This window comes from Chiroxiphia lanceolata, chromosome 8, assembly GCF_009829145.1.
Source record: "Chiroxiphia lanceolata isolate bChiLan1 chromosome 8, bChiLan1.pri, whole genome shotgun sequence".
NCBI lineage: Eukaryota > Metazoa > Chordata > Aves > Passeriformes > Pipridae > Chiroxiphia > Chiroxiphia lanceolata.
The window spans coordinates 7,355,403-7,371,724 of NC_045644.1; the positions used below are offsets into that span (position 1 = coordinate 7,355,403).

Genomic DNA, 16,322 nt, shown 5'->3' on the forward strand with positions numbered 1-16,322 from the left:
CTGGGGGCCAGGAAAAGCCCTGCCCCGCTTAAAGGGTGGGCTGGGGGTCGGGAGAGCTCCGTTTCCCCCCTCGGGTGCGGAGACGGGGGCTCTCACCCTCCTTACAGGGTTGCCCCTCTCTCCGGGCAGCCAAAGGAGCGCCATATGGCCAAAGGCCAGCAAAGCAAAGCAAAGCAAAGACCAAGCCCTGCTTACAGGGAGGTCGCCCAGCGCAAAGCCAACCGGGGCAGCCTGAAGGTGCCCGCCGGATTCTTACTGATCCCTGCCCGGGGGGGGCCAGGGAGGTGCCTTTGCCCAGAGGGTCTCTGTCGTGCCCCCTCTTGAGCTCGCCGCCGCTGCTCTTCTTCTTGGCTCTTGCCTCGCCGCTCCACTCTTGAGCTCGCCGCTGCCGCTCTTCTTCTTGGCTCTTGCCTCGAAGTTCCTCTCCTGTCTCTTCTTTCTTCTCCGACGGCTTCTGCCAAGGCAGGAGGACACAGTTGAGCCTGAGAAACACCAGCTCCTCCCCAAGAAGGAAACCCGGTCCCTACACCCCCAGAGGGAGATCTCCAAGGCACTACCCACCCACAGGCCCCCCCAGCTCCACAAGCCCCTCCAAACTTCACTTGGTCTCACCAGAGCGCCGCAGTCCCATCCGCCGCTGGGAGCCGGGCCCTCTGGGCAAAGGCAGCTGGGCATGCAAAGCAGTGGCCAAAGAGGCTGCACCCCTGCTTACAGGGGGCTCCGGCCGCTGCCTGGAGCGCAAAGTGCCCGGGACTCCAGGGCACTGGCCCCGACTTACAGGGCAGCCCTGGGCCCAAAGGCCCGCGGAGGCTCCTTCTCTCCGCTTCGGGGGCACCTGACCCGCTCCCCGCTAACGGGGCGGTCGCCCCGCACAGGCTGCCAGCTGAGGGAGCACAAAGGCTCCCAGACCCGGACCCTGCTTACAGGCGGGTCCACACCCAGGGAGCCACGGAGCTCGGCCTTCCCCCGAGGACAGGGAGGGCACACGCCCAGCCCCACGCCTGTGAAAGGGTGGGGACCCCACGGGACACCCGCCTGGTTACAGAGGGTCCCTCCTACCGCCCGCCGGGCACGGGGGACGCACAAAGCCCCACTTACAGGGCCGCCCCCCGAGGCCCGGCACTCCCAACAGTGGCCCTACGGCCTAAGGCCGGGGGGGATCACGCTGGCACATCACCAGCAGGACAGGCAGCCCCGCAGCGCAGGCACACGCCCAGGCCCTGGCTACAGGCGGGTCACGGTGCCTGCACCACCACTAACGGGCTTCGCTCTGTCCTGGGGAAGAGGGGGCAAGGCCGGGCCCTGTCTCCACCCGTGGGTTCAGAGGGCACCCCCCGGTTGCTGCACAGAGCCCCTCTTTCCCTCCTGGGAAGTCTAAGCTACACTAGCCTCATCTTTGCTATGGGGGACAAAGCACAAGCTCACTTCTCACTCACACCGACAAAGACAAAAACACAAAGGGGGAACGTCCCAGAAGAGGGAGCAGGCTCTGTGCAGCCAACGCGTGGGGAGCCATCCCTCCCTCTGGGCAGGAGAGCAGAGCCTCAGCCCTGCCCCGGGCTCTGCAGAGGCCAGAGGGGCCTCGGCCCGCTGAGGGGCTTGACAACTGGCCCAGGGACCAAGGCCGTGACACGCCCCAGCTACAGGGGGTCACTCTGGCCAGGGGCCATAAGCAGGCACAAAGGTGCCAGGGGGAAAAGCCCTGCCCTGCTTACAGGGTGGGCTGGGGGCCAGGAAAAGCCCTGCCCCGCTTAAAGGGTGGGCTGGGGGCCAGGAAAAGCCCTGCCCCGCTTAAAGGGTGGGCTGGGGGTCGGGAGAGCTCCGTTTCCCCCCTCGGGTGCGGAGACGGGGGCTCTCACCCTCCTTACAGGGTTGCCCCTCTCTCCGGGCAGCCAAAGGAGCGCCATATGGCCAAAGGCCAGCAAAGCAAAGCAAAGCAAAGACCAAGCCCTGCTTACAGGGAGGTCGCCCAGCGCAAAGCCAACCGGGGCAGCCTGAAGGTGCCCGCCGGATTCTTACTGATCCCTGCCCGGGGGGGGCCAGGGAGGTGCCTTTGCCCAGAGGGTCTCTGTCGTGCCCCCTCTTGAGCTCGCCGCCGCTGCTCTTCTTCTTGGCTCTTGCCTCGCCGCTCCACTCTTGAGCTCGCCGCTGCCGCTCTTCTTCTTGGCTCTTGCCTCGAAGTTCCTCTCCTGTCTCTTCTTTCTTCTCCGACGGCTTCTGCCAAGGCAGGAGGACACAGTTGAGCCTGAGAAACACCAGCTCCTCCCCAAGAAGGAAACCCGGTCCCTACACCCCCAGAGGGAGATCTCCAAGGCACTACCCACCCACAGGCCCCCCCAGCTCCACAAGCCCCTCCAAACTTCACTTGGTCTCACCAGAGCGCCGCAGTCCCATCCGCCGCTGGGAGCCGGGCCCTCTGGGCAAAGGCAGCTGGGCATGCAAAGCAGTGGCCAAAGAGGCTGCACCCCTGCTTACAGGGGGCTCCGGCCGCTGCCTGGAGCGCAAAGTGCCCGGGACTCCAGGGCACTGGCCCCGACTTACAGGGCAGCCCTGGGCCCAAAGGCCCGCGGAGGCTCCTTCTCTCCGCTTCGGGGGCACCTGACCCGCTCCCCGCTAACGGGGCGGTCGCCCCGCACAGGCTGCCAGCTGAGGGAGCACAAAGGCTCCCAGACCCGGACCCTGCTTACAGGCGGGTCCACACCCAGGGAGCCACGGAGCTCGGCCTTCCCCCGAGGACAGGGAGGGCACACGCCCAGCCCCACGCCTGTGAAAGGGTGGGGACCCCACGGGACACCCGCCTGGTTACAGAGGGTCCCTCCTACCGCCCGCCGGGCACGGGGGACGCACAAAGCCCCACTTACAGGGCCGCCCCCCGAGGCCCGGCACTCCCAACAGTGGCCCTACGGCCTAAGGCCGGGGGGGATCACGCTGGCACATCACCAGCAGGACAGGCAGCCCCGCAGCGCAGGCACACGCCCAGGCCCTGGCTACAGGCGGGTCACGGTGCCTGCACCACCACTAACGGGCTTCGCTCTGTCCTGGGGAAGAGGGGGCAAGGCCGGGCCCTGTCTCCACCCGTGGGTTCAGAGGGCACCCCCCGGTTGCTGCACAGAGCCCCTCTTTCCCTCCTGGGAAGTCTAAGCTACACTAGCCTCATCTTTGCTATGGGGGACAAAGCACAAGCTCACTTCTCACTCACACCGACAAAGACAAAAACACAAAGGGGGAACGTCCCAGAAGAGGGAGCAGGCTCTGTGCAGCCAACGCGTGGGGAGCCATCCCTCCCTCTGGGCAGGAGAGCAGAGCCTCAGCCCTGCCCCGGGCTCTGCAGAGGCCAGAGGGGCCTCGGCCCGCTGAGGGGCTTGACAACTGGCCCAGGGACCAAGGCCGTGACACGCCCCAGCTACAGGGGGTCACTCTGGCCAGGGGCCATAAGCAGGCACAAAGGTGCCAGGGGGAAAAGCCCTGCCCTGCTTACAGGGTGGGCTGGGGGCCAGGAAAAGCCCTGCCCCGCTTAAAGGGTGGGCTGGGGGCCAGGAAAAGCCCTGCCCCGCTTAAAGGGTGGGCTGGGGGTCGGGAGAGCTCCGTTTCCCCCCTCGGGTGCGGAGACGGGGGCTCTCACCCTCCTTACAGGGTTGCCCCTCTCTCCGGGCAGCCAAAGGAGCGCCATATGGCCAAAGGCCAGCAAAGCAAAGCAAAGCAAAGACCAAGCCCTGCTTACAGGGAGGTCGCCCAGCGCAAAGCCAACCGGGGCAGCCTGAAGGTGCCCGCCGGATTCTTACTGATCCCTGCCCGGGGGGGGCCAGGGAGGTGCCTTTGCCCAGAGGGTCTCTGTCGTGCCCCCTCTTGAGCTTGCCGCCGCTGCTCTTCTTCTTGGCTCTTGCCTCGCTGCTCCACTCTTGAGCTCGCCGCTGCCGCTCTTCTTCTTGGCTCTTGCCTCGAAGTTCCTCTCCTGTCTCTTCTTTCTTCTCCGACGGCTTCTGCCAAGGCAGGAGGACACAGTTGAGCCTGAGAAACACCAGCTCCTCCCCAAGAAGGAAACCCGGTCCCTACACCCCCAGAGGGAGATCTCCAAGGCACTACCCACCCACAGGCCCCCCCAGCTCCACAAGCCCCTCCAAACTTCACTTGGGTTAGGGCACCAGCAGCCGCGGCAGCTGCAGGGGCTGCCACGGGGGGGCAATGGATGGACTGCGGTTGCGAGGGTCATGTGGGTCCAGTAACTCTCTGTGGGTGCGCAGCGGCCCTGAGAGTTCTGCAGAACAATGGACACAGCCAGCTTACTCCCTTCATGAGGCGGACGTTAAAGTGCCTCGTCCGTCACCACCAGTTCAACCAACAGTCAACAACTGCACAACAGTTAAAACACCACTGTTGCACTCCTACCAAGAAACCAACCCATAGCTGTCGCCAGCCTCAGAACGGCTTCTATGCCAACGACGGCCTGATGGAGGAGGAAAATTAGAAATTGATGCCCTAGAATTCTTAGCTGAGCTGTGGGAAACCGAACTCAGTGAGACAAGAGAACCAGAAAGAAGACAAACAGTTTTGGATCCTGCAGAAGAGGAAGAACAGCAAACATGACTACAGCTACTACTTCAGCTCGAAAAAGACAATACAGACTGGGAAAGCACACTAAACACATGCCTACCGAAGCCGAGCGCATCAGTGAAGTCAAAGCTACCAATGTTAAAATGGACAATATATATATTGGCTACGTTACTAACAACAGCAGCTGTTGGGTTTATGCTGCGACAATTTCAGCTGCAACAACACAATCCACCTACTGACACAACCAGCAATCTAAAGGTAACATTGCAAAACACAGCAGACATACAACTATCAACTACCATATTTAACTTTCGAAGTCACAAAAGGACAACTTCACTAATTGATAAATTATCTACTATTATAAAAGGTTCTTTTGTGTTGCAGGGGGAAGAATAGAAATACTAGGAGGGGCCCTAAATCGAGTATTTACTTCTCACTGTTTTAAAATGCTGTTAGACAATATGTCATACACAACATGGAAAGCCAAACCTAAACAAGTAGCAAAGAAACAAGCAATTACAATTTCAACTGCAGAAACACATAACCCTTTACACACAGTCACTGCAAAAGCCTTGATAAAGCAAAACAAACAAATCCCTCATACAACACAAGCCCAAAGATGCCTCACAAGGCTGCAACATACAGCAATACACACCTCCAAATCCATTCAAAACACCCACATGCATAAATTGGCCTATACCCAAATTAAACAATTAGAATGGGAGGCAAAGACAGCAGTATCAAACATTTTTAACAACAGGACAGATGTAACCTCACAATGGCTCTTAAAAAACATCCAAACCTATTTAACAAGTTTTCTTAAACTAGCACCCCCAAAACAAAACAGAGACACCATAACCAGCAATAGCCCAGACATTAACCCTGTTTTCATTGGACCCACTGAAATCACTCATTCTGTAGAACAGAGGTTGCCTTGGTCAAAGAGGAAATCAATTAACAGCGGATTTTTCCCAAAGGCAGTTCCATTGCAACTAAACCCACAAGTGGCCCAAGAAACAAACAGCCCTAAATCCGTGACACGGTGGCCTTTCCTTAAAACAGGTGATGCATTTACACACAACACTAGAAAACCATATAAACACAGCCTTGCTATGTACAAAAGCCCTTTCACTCATCTATCAATCTCTCAAAGCTAGAGAAAGATGGATTTTCATACTTTTTACCCCTGTCTCAGAGTGGGAAAAGAGTAGGATTTTTGTAAACCAAGATTTTACAAATTACTTTTTAGTTAAAGAAAAGGATAAAAAACACTTTTTGCATAATTGCCTTCGCAAAAAAAGAAATAATGTGTTGCCCCTCAAACGTAATAACAATGGTTTACTGCTTAACAACAGGGTGGAATTAGATTTTGTCGTCTTCTACCACTATTCCTGTTCCTATAAACCTTTCCTACTAACTCTTTGGCCAAACAAAGAAGTGACTTGCCTTCTGGTGAGGAAAATGACAAGCAAACCCCTCTCATCTCTCACTCTAAATCTCCTTTCTTACATAGTATGGGAAAAAGAAAGCAAAACATAGCGAACTAAAACTTTATTAAGTATTCACTCATACCACTGCATTTTACATTTTCAAGAAAATATACATTTTACTTCTAACATTTGTGGTTTTTTCTTTTTTGTTTTCAAATCAGTTTTCTTAAAAGTACTGTAAATTGTTTTCTTAACAATAGAAATAAAGGGTAGAAAATAGTTTAAAAACATTTACACATGGAATAAAATTTACCATCTCACCATTGTAAAGCCCAATATATTCATTAATTCGTATTTTTTAAATATCAAACTGGCTGATACAAAACTTTTATTAGGTTTAGCAGTTTCATATTCCTCTAGCTATGCTAAAGAATGCAAGATAAACCTTTTATCAATCAGGAAACAAAATTGCTACACATATTATAAAAACTGGAGTAATATAAGCAATTTACTAGGGAGATAAATTTGAATTAAATGAATTTACCCACAGATTGTTTCAGCATAGATTGCATGCTGATTACCAATCAATTGCTAGACTCAAGATGAAGAAGAAGATTTGAAACCTTCTGTTTTAGTGTAAAGAGAGAAAAAAATTCTCTTTGTTGCCTAAAAGCTTTTGCTATTGCCTTTCACTATGTAAATTGGTGTCATTTTATTTTAACCAAAACCATTTATCGCCACAAAACCAGAACACTGCAGTTTTAAAAATTTTTTCCCTATTTTTTCATTAATTTCCCAGTAGGTTTATTTGAATTAATAAGTTATTAGAAGTTATTAAATTCTCAAATACATCCACATACATGCAAGTATCATAACAATGTTATTCAGATAATAAGTACAGAGTCTTAAACATCCCCATATTTGTTACATTGAAACATTCTCAAAACGTTTTGCCATCACAGAACAACATACATAAGGTCAACAAGAGTGCAAAAGAGCTGCTTGTAAATTGCAGCTGCCTGAGAGACTGAATTAAACCTGGTTACAGTTGCTCTAACTGATATTATTAAGAAATGGGGACTGTAAAACGTTCCAAAAAAAAATTTAACAGGACCAACGATGCAATCTCCAATACAAAGAAAACTACACAACGAAAGATGATCCTTAAAGCCTTCAGCCAAAAAGCAAAAGACACTATAGAGTGACTCACTGCTGTTGCTTCAAAAACTACAGATTGACCTGATCCTCACATCTATTCCTGCCCACTTTTCATCTGAAATAGACTGAACTGCTATTAACATGTTTGCCAGGATTGTTTTTAAAGGTAAAGAATGACTACAAAAAAAATCAGTAAATGGGACACTAAGACCATCTACATCTGGACAAACTGAAGAAGACAACGGAACAATAAGGTACAAACTGTGGACCGGGACTCTATATAAGTTTTACAACTTACTCATATACACAAGACATTTAAATTGTTTTGTAATTAACCCATGAATGTTATAATTGGTTCATGCTATGCTACTTTCACATCTCGAAGTCTCCTTCCTTGGACATTTCACTAACCCTAGAAAAATACACACCACATAATTCCTTGTTAATCACACAAAATCAAACTCTTACATAAGACACATCCATTCACACACATTCCAGACAGAATAATACAACAACACACACTAGAAAAAGGCAAAAGATACTACCAAATACTCATTTGTTTTGCCATTTCAGAAATTCCAAAACCCATAAACACAAACAATGATCCTGTATGTTATTCAACGAAAGTTAAAACACATCCCACAAATCAGAAGATAATCAGAAGATATTCCAGTCCACACACATGCCACGCTCACCCACAGAACAATTGTAAAAAGAGCACACTGCACACTAAAAGAAATACTTCAAAGGCAAAAAAGAGGGGAGTTGGTATATAGCCCCCAGGAACGCTTATGGAAAGCATCATATGTTCTAAATTTCTTGAACTGTGATGATACAAACCATAGCAGGTATGAATACCAACATAAAACTCAAATACTTGCATCTTCCAAAGCACCAGTTATGATTAAAAAATCTAATATCTAGGCAATGGTCAGGACCAGTGGATCTCAGAACTTGAGGGAGGATATATGCCTGTGTATCCAAGGGTACCAAATTACAAAGGATCCCTTCTAAATGTGTCAGGCCTTCTATTAGCCCTCCCCCACAACAGAAACAATCACCAGAAAAAATGAGTGAAGAAATTGGATTTGAAGAAACATAACAAACACCACTAAAAAGAATATACCACACACTGAGAAACATGCTGTAAAGACACAAGAAAGGGGGGGAAAGAGATATGGGTCTGGTCCCTATATGTGTCAATGTGCATTAACACTCCTTCAAAACAGGAACAATCACAAAGAAGCAATAAATAAACAGAACCAAAAGAAACACACAAACAGTAACCAATACAAAACTGAAACTCCATGATTCAAACACAATAAAGGGTTCAAGAATGCATGTGTGAGGAGAGAATGAAACAGTGGCCATTGGAATGTGACTGAGAAAGTTGAGTGGAGATATGTATGTGTGTGTGAATGCAAATACACTTTATAGCAAGACATCTTTAACACTCATTCAACAACACTACCTCAAACAACACTACTTCAAACACAAGATCTACAACCCAGCACATTTCCCGTTCAAATAAAGATGATGCCTTTACCCAATCACACAAAATCACCCTCAGATAAAAGGTTCTACACATCTAGAAACCCTGGGCAATTCAAGGTTGCTTGAATATTGCATGAACCAATAAAGTTGTAAACAGCTCAATAAAGGCCTTGTGATGATAGGCCTTGGTTTTTATAAACAGTTAAGATAAGATTGGTTACATTAAGGATGTTTAAAAAAGGTATTGTTTTACAACTTGTTAATTATTTAGAGAAGGGGAGATGTGGCAAGGAGTTATGGGAGTTGTAGTTTTCCAGGTTCTCACGCATGCTCAATCAATACTTGATTGTCATTGTTTGGAAGATCATGTGACATGTTTAAGCGCTGTATTTAAACCAAACTGTTTTGTAATCAACCTTAATTGTGCCCTGGCACTTCATTGTGTCACCGGCGGCGTTTGTGCCTTATTCACCTTACTCACACTTCATCTCACTCACACTTTACCTGAGATCTTCCCTCAAGACATCCCCTGGATGTGCTTTCGAAGTTCCCTCAGCTTTACCACTGTGAAACTCTCAGTCCCCTCTGTGGTACCTCACAAAGGATGACAGACTTCAAGGAGCTTTTCGCTCACCAACTCCACTGAAACACCCTGCTGCCCCTCTGACACCGTTGCTCAACACTCTGTATTACCTCTGTAATAGCCCAAAATCTGCCGTAGGGCGACTCCACAACCTTTTATCGAGCTTCTCTAAAGCGCCTTTCGCTTGCGCCCGCCTCACAGACCGGGGCACGAGCGGGACACCGAGGCTGAGGGGAGGCGGGAAAAGCAGCGCAGCAGCAGCGACCAACCCGCCCTGCTCTGCCCCCGTCTCGTCTCCCTCAGGGATTCTCGGTGACCCTTCAGAGCACCCTTTTCGCCCTGTGTCCCTCACAGACCCTAAAGGGACACAGGAGACACTCACTTACCCCTCGGGGCACCCTCTTCGCCCTCAGAGATCCTCAGGGACGCACCGGGCACCTGCCTCCCCCCTCAGCAACCTGTGGGAAACCTGCCTTCCCCTCAGGGACACAGAGAACACACACCTCTCCCTCAGTGACTCTCGAAGTTCCTCGCCGGCACTCGGGGCACCCAGTTGCCTCTCAGTGATCCTCAGCAACAAACTGCTTTCCCCTCAGGCAACTGCTTTCCCCTCAGCGACCCTCACAGCCCCTCAGGGAACCCTCTTCACCCACAGTGACCCTCCCAGAACCCTCAGCAACACACGAAGCACCCACTTTCCCCTCAGTGATGTACAGGACACCCACCTCTTCCTCACTGACCCTCAAAGCCCCTCAGTGACACTTGGGGCACCCAATTCCTCCCCCGTGACCCTCATGGACCCTCAGCGACACACAGGGCACCTGCCTCCCCCTCACTGACACACAGGACCTCCTCCTTTCCCTCAGTGATACAGGGGGCACCAGCCTCCTCCTCTTGTGACCCTCAAAACCCCTCAGGACATCACGTATTTCACCCCCAAAATGTCCCCTACTCAGCTTTTCCCTCCAAGAGTTTCACTCTGTCCCTCACACTTTACCTGAGATCTTCCCTCAGGACATCTCCTGGATGTGCTTTCGAAGTTCCCTCAGCTTTACCGCTGTGAAACTCTCAGTTCCCTCTGTGGTACCTCACAAAGGATGACAGACTTCAAGAAGCTTTTCGCTCACTAACTCCACTGAAACACCCTGCTCTCCCTCTGACACCGTTGCTCAACACTCTGTATTACCTCTGTAATAGCCCAAAATCTGCCGTAGGGCGACTCCACAACCTTTTATCGAGCTTCTCTAAAGCGCCTTTCGCTTGCGCCCGCCTCACAGACCGGGGCACGAGCGGGACACCGAGGCTGAGGGGAGGGCGGGAAAAGCAGCGCAGCAGCAGCGACCAACCCGCCCTGCTCTGCCCCCGTCTCGTCTCCCTCAGGGCACCCTCAGGGATCCTCGGTGACCCTTCAGAGCACCCTTTTCGCCCTCTTTCCCTCACAGACCCCAAAGGGACACAAGAGACACTCACTTACCCCTCGGGGCACCCTCTTCGCCCTCAGAGATCCTCAGGGACGCACCGGGCACCTGCCTCCCGCCTCAGCAACCTGTGGGAAACCTGCCTTCCCCTCAGGGACACAGAGAACACACACCTCTCCCTCAGTGACTCTCGAAGTTCCTCGCCGGCACTCGGGGCACCCAGTTGCCTCTCAGTGATCCTCAGCAACAAACTGCTTTCCCCTCAGGCAACTGCTTTCCCCTCAGCGACCCTCACAGCCCCTCAGGGAACCCTCTTCACCCACAGTGACCCTCCCAGAACCCTCAGCAACACACGAAGCACCCACTTTCCCCTCAGTGATGTACAGGACACCCACCTCTTCCTCACTGACCCTCAAAGCCCCTCAGTGACACTTGGGGCACCCAATTCCTCCCCCGTGACCCTCATGGACCCTCAGAGACACATAGGGCACCTGCCTCCCCCTCACTGACACACAGGACCTCCTCCTTTCCCTCAGTGATACAGGGGGCACCAGCCTCCTCCTCTTGTGACCCTCAAAACCCCTCAGGACATCACGTATTTCACCCCCAAAATGTCCCCTACTCAGCTTTTCCCTCCAAGAGTTTCACTCTGTCCCTCACACTTTACCTGAGATCTTCCCTCAGGACATCCCCTGGATGTGCTTTCGAAGTTCCCTCAGCTTTACCGCTGTGAAACTCTCAGTTCCCTCTGTGGTACCTCACCAAGGGTGACGGAGTTCAAGAAGCTTTTCGCTCACCAACTCCACTGAAACACCCTGCTGCCCCTCTGACACCGTTGCTCAACACTCTGTATTACCTCTGTAATAGCCCAAAATCTGCCGTAGGGCGACTCCACAACCTTTTATCGAGCTTCTCTAAAGCGCCTTTCGCTTGCGCCCGCCTCACAGACCGGGGCACGAGCGGGACACCGAGGCTGAGGGGAGGCGGGAAAAGCAGCGCAGCAGCAGCGACCAACCCGCCCTGCTCTGCCCCCGTCTCGTCTCCCTCAGGGCACCCTCAGGGCACCCTCAGGGATCCTCGGTGACCCTTCAGAGCACCCTTTTCGCCCTGTGTCCCTCACAGACCCTAAAGGGACACAGGAGACACTCACTTACCCCTCGGGGCACCCTCTTCACCTTCAGAGATCCTCAGGGACGCACCGGGCACCTGCCTCCCGCCTCAGCAACCTGTGGGAAACCCGCCTTCCCCTCAGGGACACAGAGAACACACACCTCTCCCTCAGTGATACATGGGACACCCGGTTGCCTCTCAGGGACACACAAAGTACCCACCACCCCCTCAGTGACACAGATGGCATCCACCTGCCTGGGATAATTTTTTTTCAAATCATTGGGATCATTCACACCTGAAAGTCCTTTTGAAATGAATTTTGTAATGCTGAGGAAATTACAGAAGCATGAAACCTGTGAATAACTTAGGAGTATTTTAAAAGGACTTGTAGTTAATTGTCCTGTTAACCTGATATGATCCAGGTGAAATAGTGGAAAAAGGCAAAGGATTTCAGTGATAAAGAATTAAATTATAGGAATACAATTAATTTGTAGAAAATAGGCCTGATTTAACTCTTTGAGAGATTACAGATGTAATCCTACTGTGGAGATGTCATATGCTTTAACTGTTAGAAAGCATCCAGCAAGTTCAATATGCTACTGCTCATTTAAAATAGCTGGCACTGTAGCATGCACAGTCTGGAACTGATGGGTTAGAAAAATAATGCCAGTGAGAAATAATCATTCAGTGAGGCTGTTTAAAATTGTGTCCTCCAAAGGAAAGCAGCCCTCAAAGGAAAGTGATGCCAGTTTTATGCATCACCTGGATTTAAATATAAAATCACGGTGGATAAAATATGCAGATGATACAGAGATTTGACAGCATGACAGATAATGATGCTGAAGTCAGAGTAGTTTGGTAAACAGAACAAACCCATGCAGTTAGCTACTGTTTTAATATATTCACATGCAGAGCTGTATGTCTGAAAAAAAATAAAATTTGTAAGTAAGGAGGGGAGGACAGTATCCTTGAAAATAGCAACTTTGAAAAGTGCTTATAAATCATCTTGAACAACTGAGTCAACACACACTTCTAATGTGATGTGTGAGGTAAACAGGATTAACAAGAATTTTTAAATCTATTCAGAAAGGCAGTGTGTAGGAGTAGGAAGGCAAATTTTTGTTTATATAAGCACTGATGAAGCCAGTAGTAGAATACTGCTTACAAGTCAGGTGTTAAGTGTTTCTAACAGTGGAAGAAAGGAAGAAGGTGTAAAAAGAAAGCCATAAAGATTATCTGAATGCTGGAAAAAAAGCCTTACTGTGAAGGACAGAATGAATGCAATTTGCTAAGCTTATCAAAAAGAGTTTGAAAAGTAACTTGATTGTAGCAGAGAAGTACTAACACACAGAGAACATACCATGTATTAAAAGGCTTTTTAACCTCAGGGAAGAGAATATAAGGGAAAAACAAGGACTAAGAGCCGCAGCCAACACATTCAAACTATCAGTTAGACAAAGATCAGCACGTCAATTAGTGAGCAGAACAGGTCTGATGCATCTCCACACTTGGAATCTTCAAAGTGAAGCTGTGTTTTTTTCCATCATATGGGGAGTTGCCTGGCTACGTTATTGATCTCAGACTCAGAAAATAGTGCTTCCTCCTTGTATGCAATGTAGTTTAGTATATTCCCACACTGTGTGATATTTAGTCTATTTTTACACAGAAAATTTATTTAGTCTATTTTACACAATATGGTCTGAGAGAAAAATCAACACTAGTACTTTAATGGTAATATATCCAACATAATTATGCATAAAAGTGAAGAAAAATGAAGCATGTAGCAGTAGCAAAAAGTGTTTTCTGATTACAAAGTAAAAATTGTCATACGAGAGGGAAGATTTTTTTCTTAACGTGAAAACCCCACTAGATGGCACTGTAACATCCCCTTAGAAATGTTCTCACTTTGACCGACAGCCTGATTATCCATTTTTAATCAAGACTAAAAGAATTTATGAACCAGAGTATGAAGAATCCAAGGGACACAAAATTCTGGTATTATACAGGATGGGTTTTCTTTCTTTCTGTTTACTGTATACGATCTACTCTTCACTGTCTAGTTTATGATTATCTTCATTACCTTTATGCACTTAAATATTTGGAGACTTTAAGGGAACTTAATCAGTACCAAATTATATCAAATGCTCCTTAGAATATGGAACTGAACACCATTCCAATCCATAGTTTGATTGCTGGCTAGGCTTTGTTCTCTTCCTGCTAGACTAAATTTAGTTGAATAAATTACAGCAACTCTTTCTTTTAAAGTGAAATGGAGGCTATGAGCTCCTCTCTCAGTAGGACATGGCATCAAAAATGCTTGGAAGTAGCAGGAATTATTGTTTCAGTAAAACCCAAGAAATGCGCTGTGTATTTATAAAGACTCTTTTCTAGGATTTCATCTGTATAATAAATTATTTACAGGTAAAATTGATAACTTTAAAGCTACTTCTTCCAGACAAGATGCTGCCTTTAAATACTCAAGGCATTAAGTGGGAAGAAAGGAATCAGCTCCCACTTCACATTTCCCTCGAAACTTTTAAGATCCTCAGCTATTCAGGCTGCCCTATTTGTGGGAGTTACCATATGAATGGGGAAACTGATAAAATCAGGGAATTACTGTGTAGGTCTGGTTGAAGAAAGGCAGAGGGTCTATACTGTAATGTTACACACCCAGTGTCTCAAAATTGAAAGTATTAGGCTTTCTGATATAATTTTAGCAAAAAAAAAAAAAAAGGAAAAACCTCCTGCAGATGACAATCTCATGTTGAAAATGCATTCAGACCCTACACATAGCAAGGTGACTGTAAGTGTCTGGATGTGCTTTGAGTTTGGCCCTTCAGAGAACAGAGCTGCCATGTCCCTTCCTTGGAACTCAGAGTCTCTAAGTGTCTTTGACAGTTTAGGCTTTCAGAGGTTTATTAGTGAGCCAGGTGAAAACTGTGCTGCAGAAGAAGGTACTGCTAAATATAGTTGGTTTTTAGCCCAGAATATAGATGCTTTGCTACACAAAGGGCTACTAACAGCAGCCTGGTGTAGAATATAAAAAATGCATCTAAAAACTTGATAAAATCAGCCACAAAAATTCACCAACTAAACAACGAAATCATTACAAAAGTCAGTTGAATAAGGGGCTGAAAAATCCTAAGCAGAAAAATAGAAATGATGGGAATTTGGAAGGTTGGGCTATCACTACAGTGTGAGCACTACACATCAGCTGCAATCAATAAAGGAAGCAGAGCTACTACTTGCTCAAGTACTCTATTGACAAGCAAGACATAGGTCATTAGACATGGAATGTGATCCTTTACCCAGCTGCCATATTGTAGTACCACATTTCATTTCAGAGCAGAGAACTGGAACTATTTTCCTAGCCTCTTTACCCAGTATCAGTTAATTCCACTGTTAGCCTTGGCTGCTAAACCTGCTATCTTTCTCATGGAGATCACCTGGAGGTTTTTTTACTTACCATAAGCTTCAGGACAGGCCCCTCTCTCTTACTTCAGCTCAGTCAGTGGGAAAATCCTTTCTTGTGTCACAAACCACTATCAAACTGAAGATGACTGTCTTAAGGCAGTTGGTTCATTCTCCACCTGAGCGAGAGTACTGAGTTAGGATGAGTTTAAACCTGCAGCAGCATGACAATATAGAGATACCCATTGTTTCATCCAAATTCATTTAGATTGGCTGGTATGGTATCACAGCAGAAAGCAGCCAAAGAGGTACACACAGATGCACACATAGAGCTCCTCAAAATTCTAATGTATTTAAGTGCCATGATATAATAAGACATAACACTCCACATTCTATTGAATCTGCAGCAGAAATGTAGTGAATGGGAAATCCAAAAGCAGTGCTCTTTTCTCTGCCAAAGGACAAGGGGGATCTGCTACAAATAAGCAGTGGTGCTGGTCAGGCATCTTTACCTAGGGAAATAGTGCTGAAACATGCCTCCTCTTTCTGGCCTTCCCTTGCCATCCCTTCTTTTAGGATCTGTGCTCTCAGGTTCCCCAGTGCACCTTTGTGGCAGGGATTGGCCTTGCAGGTACTTTTCTCATCCATTTTGACCTATGCGTGTAATTTAGTTACAGGTTTTAAAAAGAAATATCCCTTTCCCTTGGTGTCTAACTTTTTTAGATTAGTCAACTGCCAAACTGCCAAGCTCTGTGCAGGCAACCAGCTCTGTAGCTGAAGACAGTCAGTTCCCTCTGTGACTGAGGACCCCATAAGCCAGGTCAGCTGAACAAGGATGTGTGACCTCAGCTGATATATTTGCCCCATGTCATACCCATGAGATTTTTCTCGCTCACTCTGTCATTCAGTTACAGATACTTTTTTTCTTTAATGACTTATTCTTCTTTTTTTCTTGCTGTTTTTCATTTTATGGCACTAATTTGTCACTATCAGCAACTCAGTCATATCTATGTCAACCAATTAGAGATAATTCATGTGGGTACTGTTGCATTAGCTAATGTAATTTCATTCTGTGGTCAGGTATTGTAGTGGTTTTCTTGTTAGTCTTTGAAACAGCTGTTAATACTAATGAATAAAATAATATGAAAATGTGGTAGCTGTGGTGTC

General features: G+C 48.4%; 1 protein-coding gene across 5 annotated transcripts in view; it reads right to left on the reverse strand.

The window, feature by feature from the left end:
- Nucleotides 1-3,330: 3,330 nt before the first annotated feature.
- CCDC172 (coiled-coil domain containing 172) overlaps nucleotides 3,331-16,322 on the reverse strand; it is a 33,863-nt gene continuing 20,871 nt past the window's right edge. For 3 of the 5 annotated variants that reach the window (XR_004358351.1, XR_004358355.1, XR_004358354.1), the window contains 2 exons: nucleotides 15,211-15,334; nucleotides 3,331-3,980 (listed from right to left, as the gene is read on the reverse strand). Coding sequence is in view for 1 of the 5 variants with exons in the window: in XM_032695384.1 (XP_032551275.1) it covers nucleotides 15,324-15,334 (11 nt within the window). In the remaining 4 variants the exon portion in view is untranslated. Of the gene's footprint in view, nucleotides 3,981-14,115; nucleotides 14,144-15,177; nucleotides 15,335-16,322 lie in introns of those variants that run through there. The other 2 variants (XR_004358352.1, XM_032695384.1) reach the window with 2 other exon arrangements.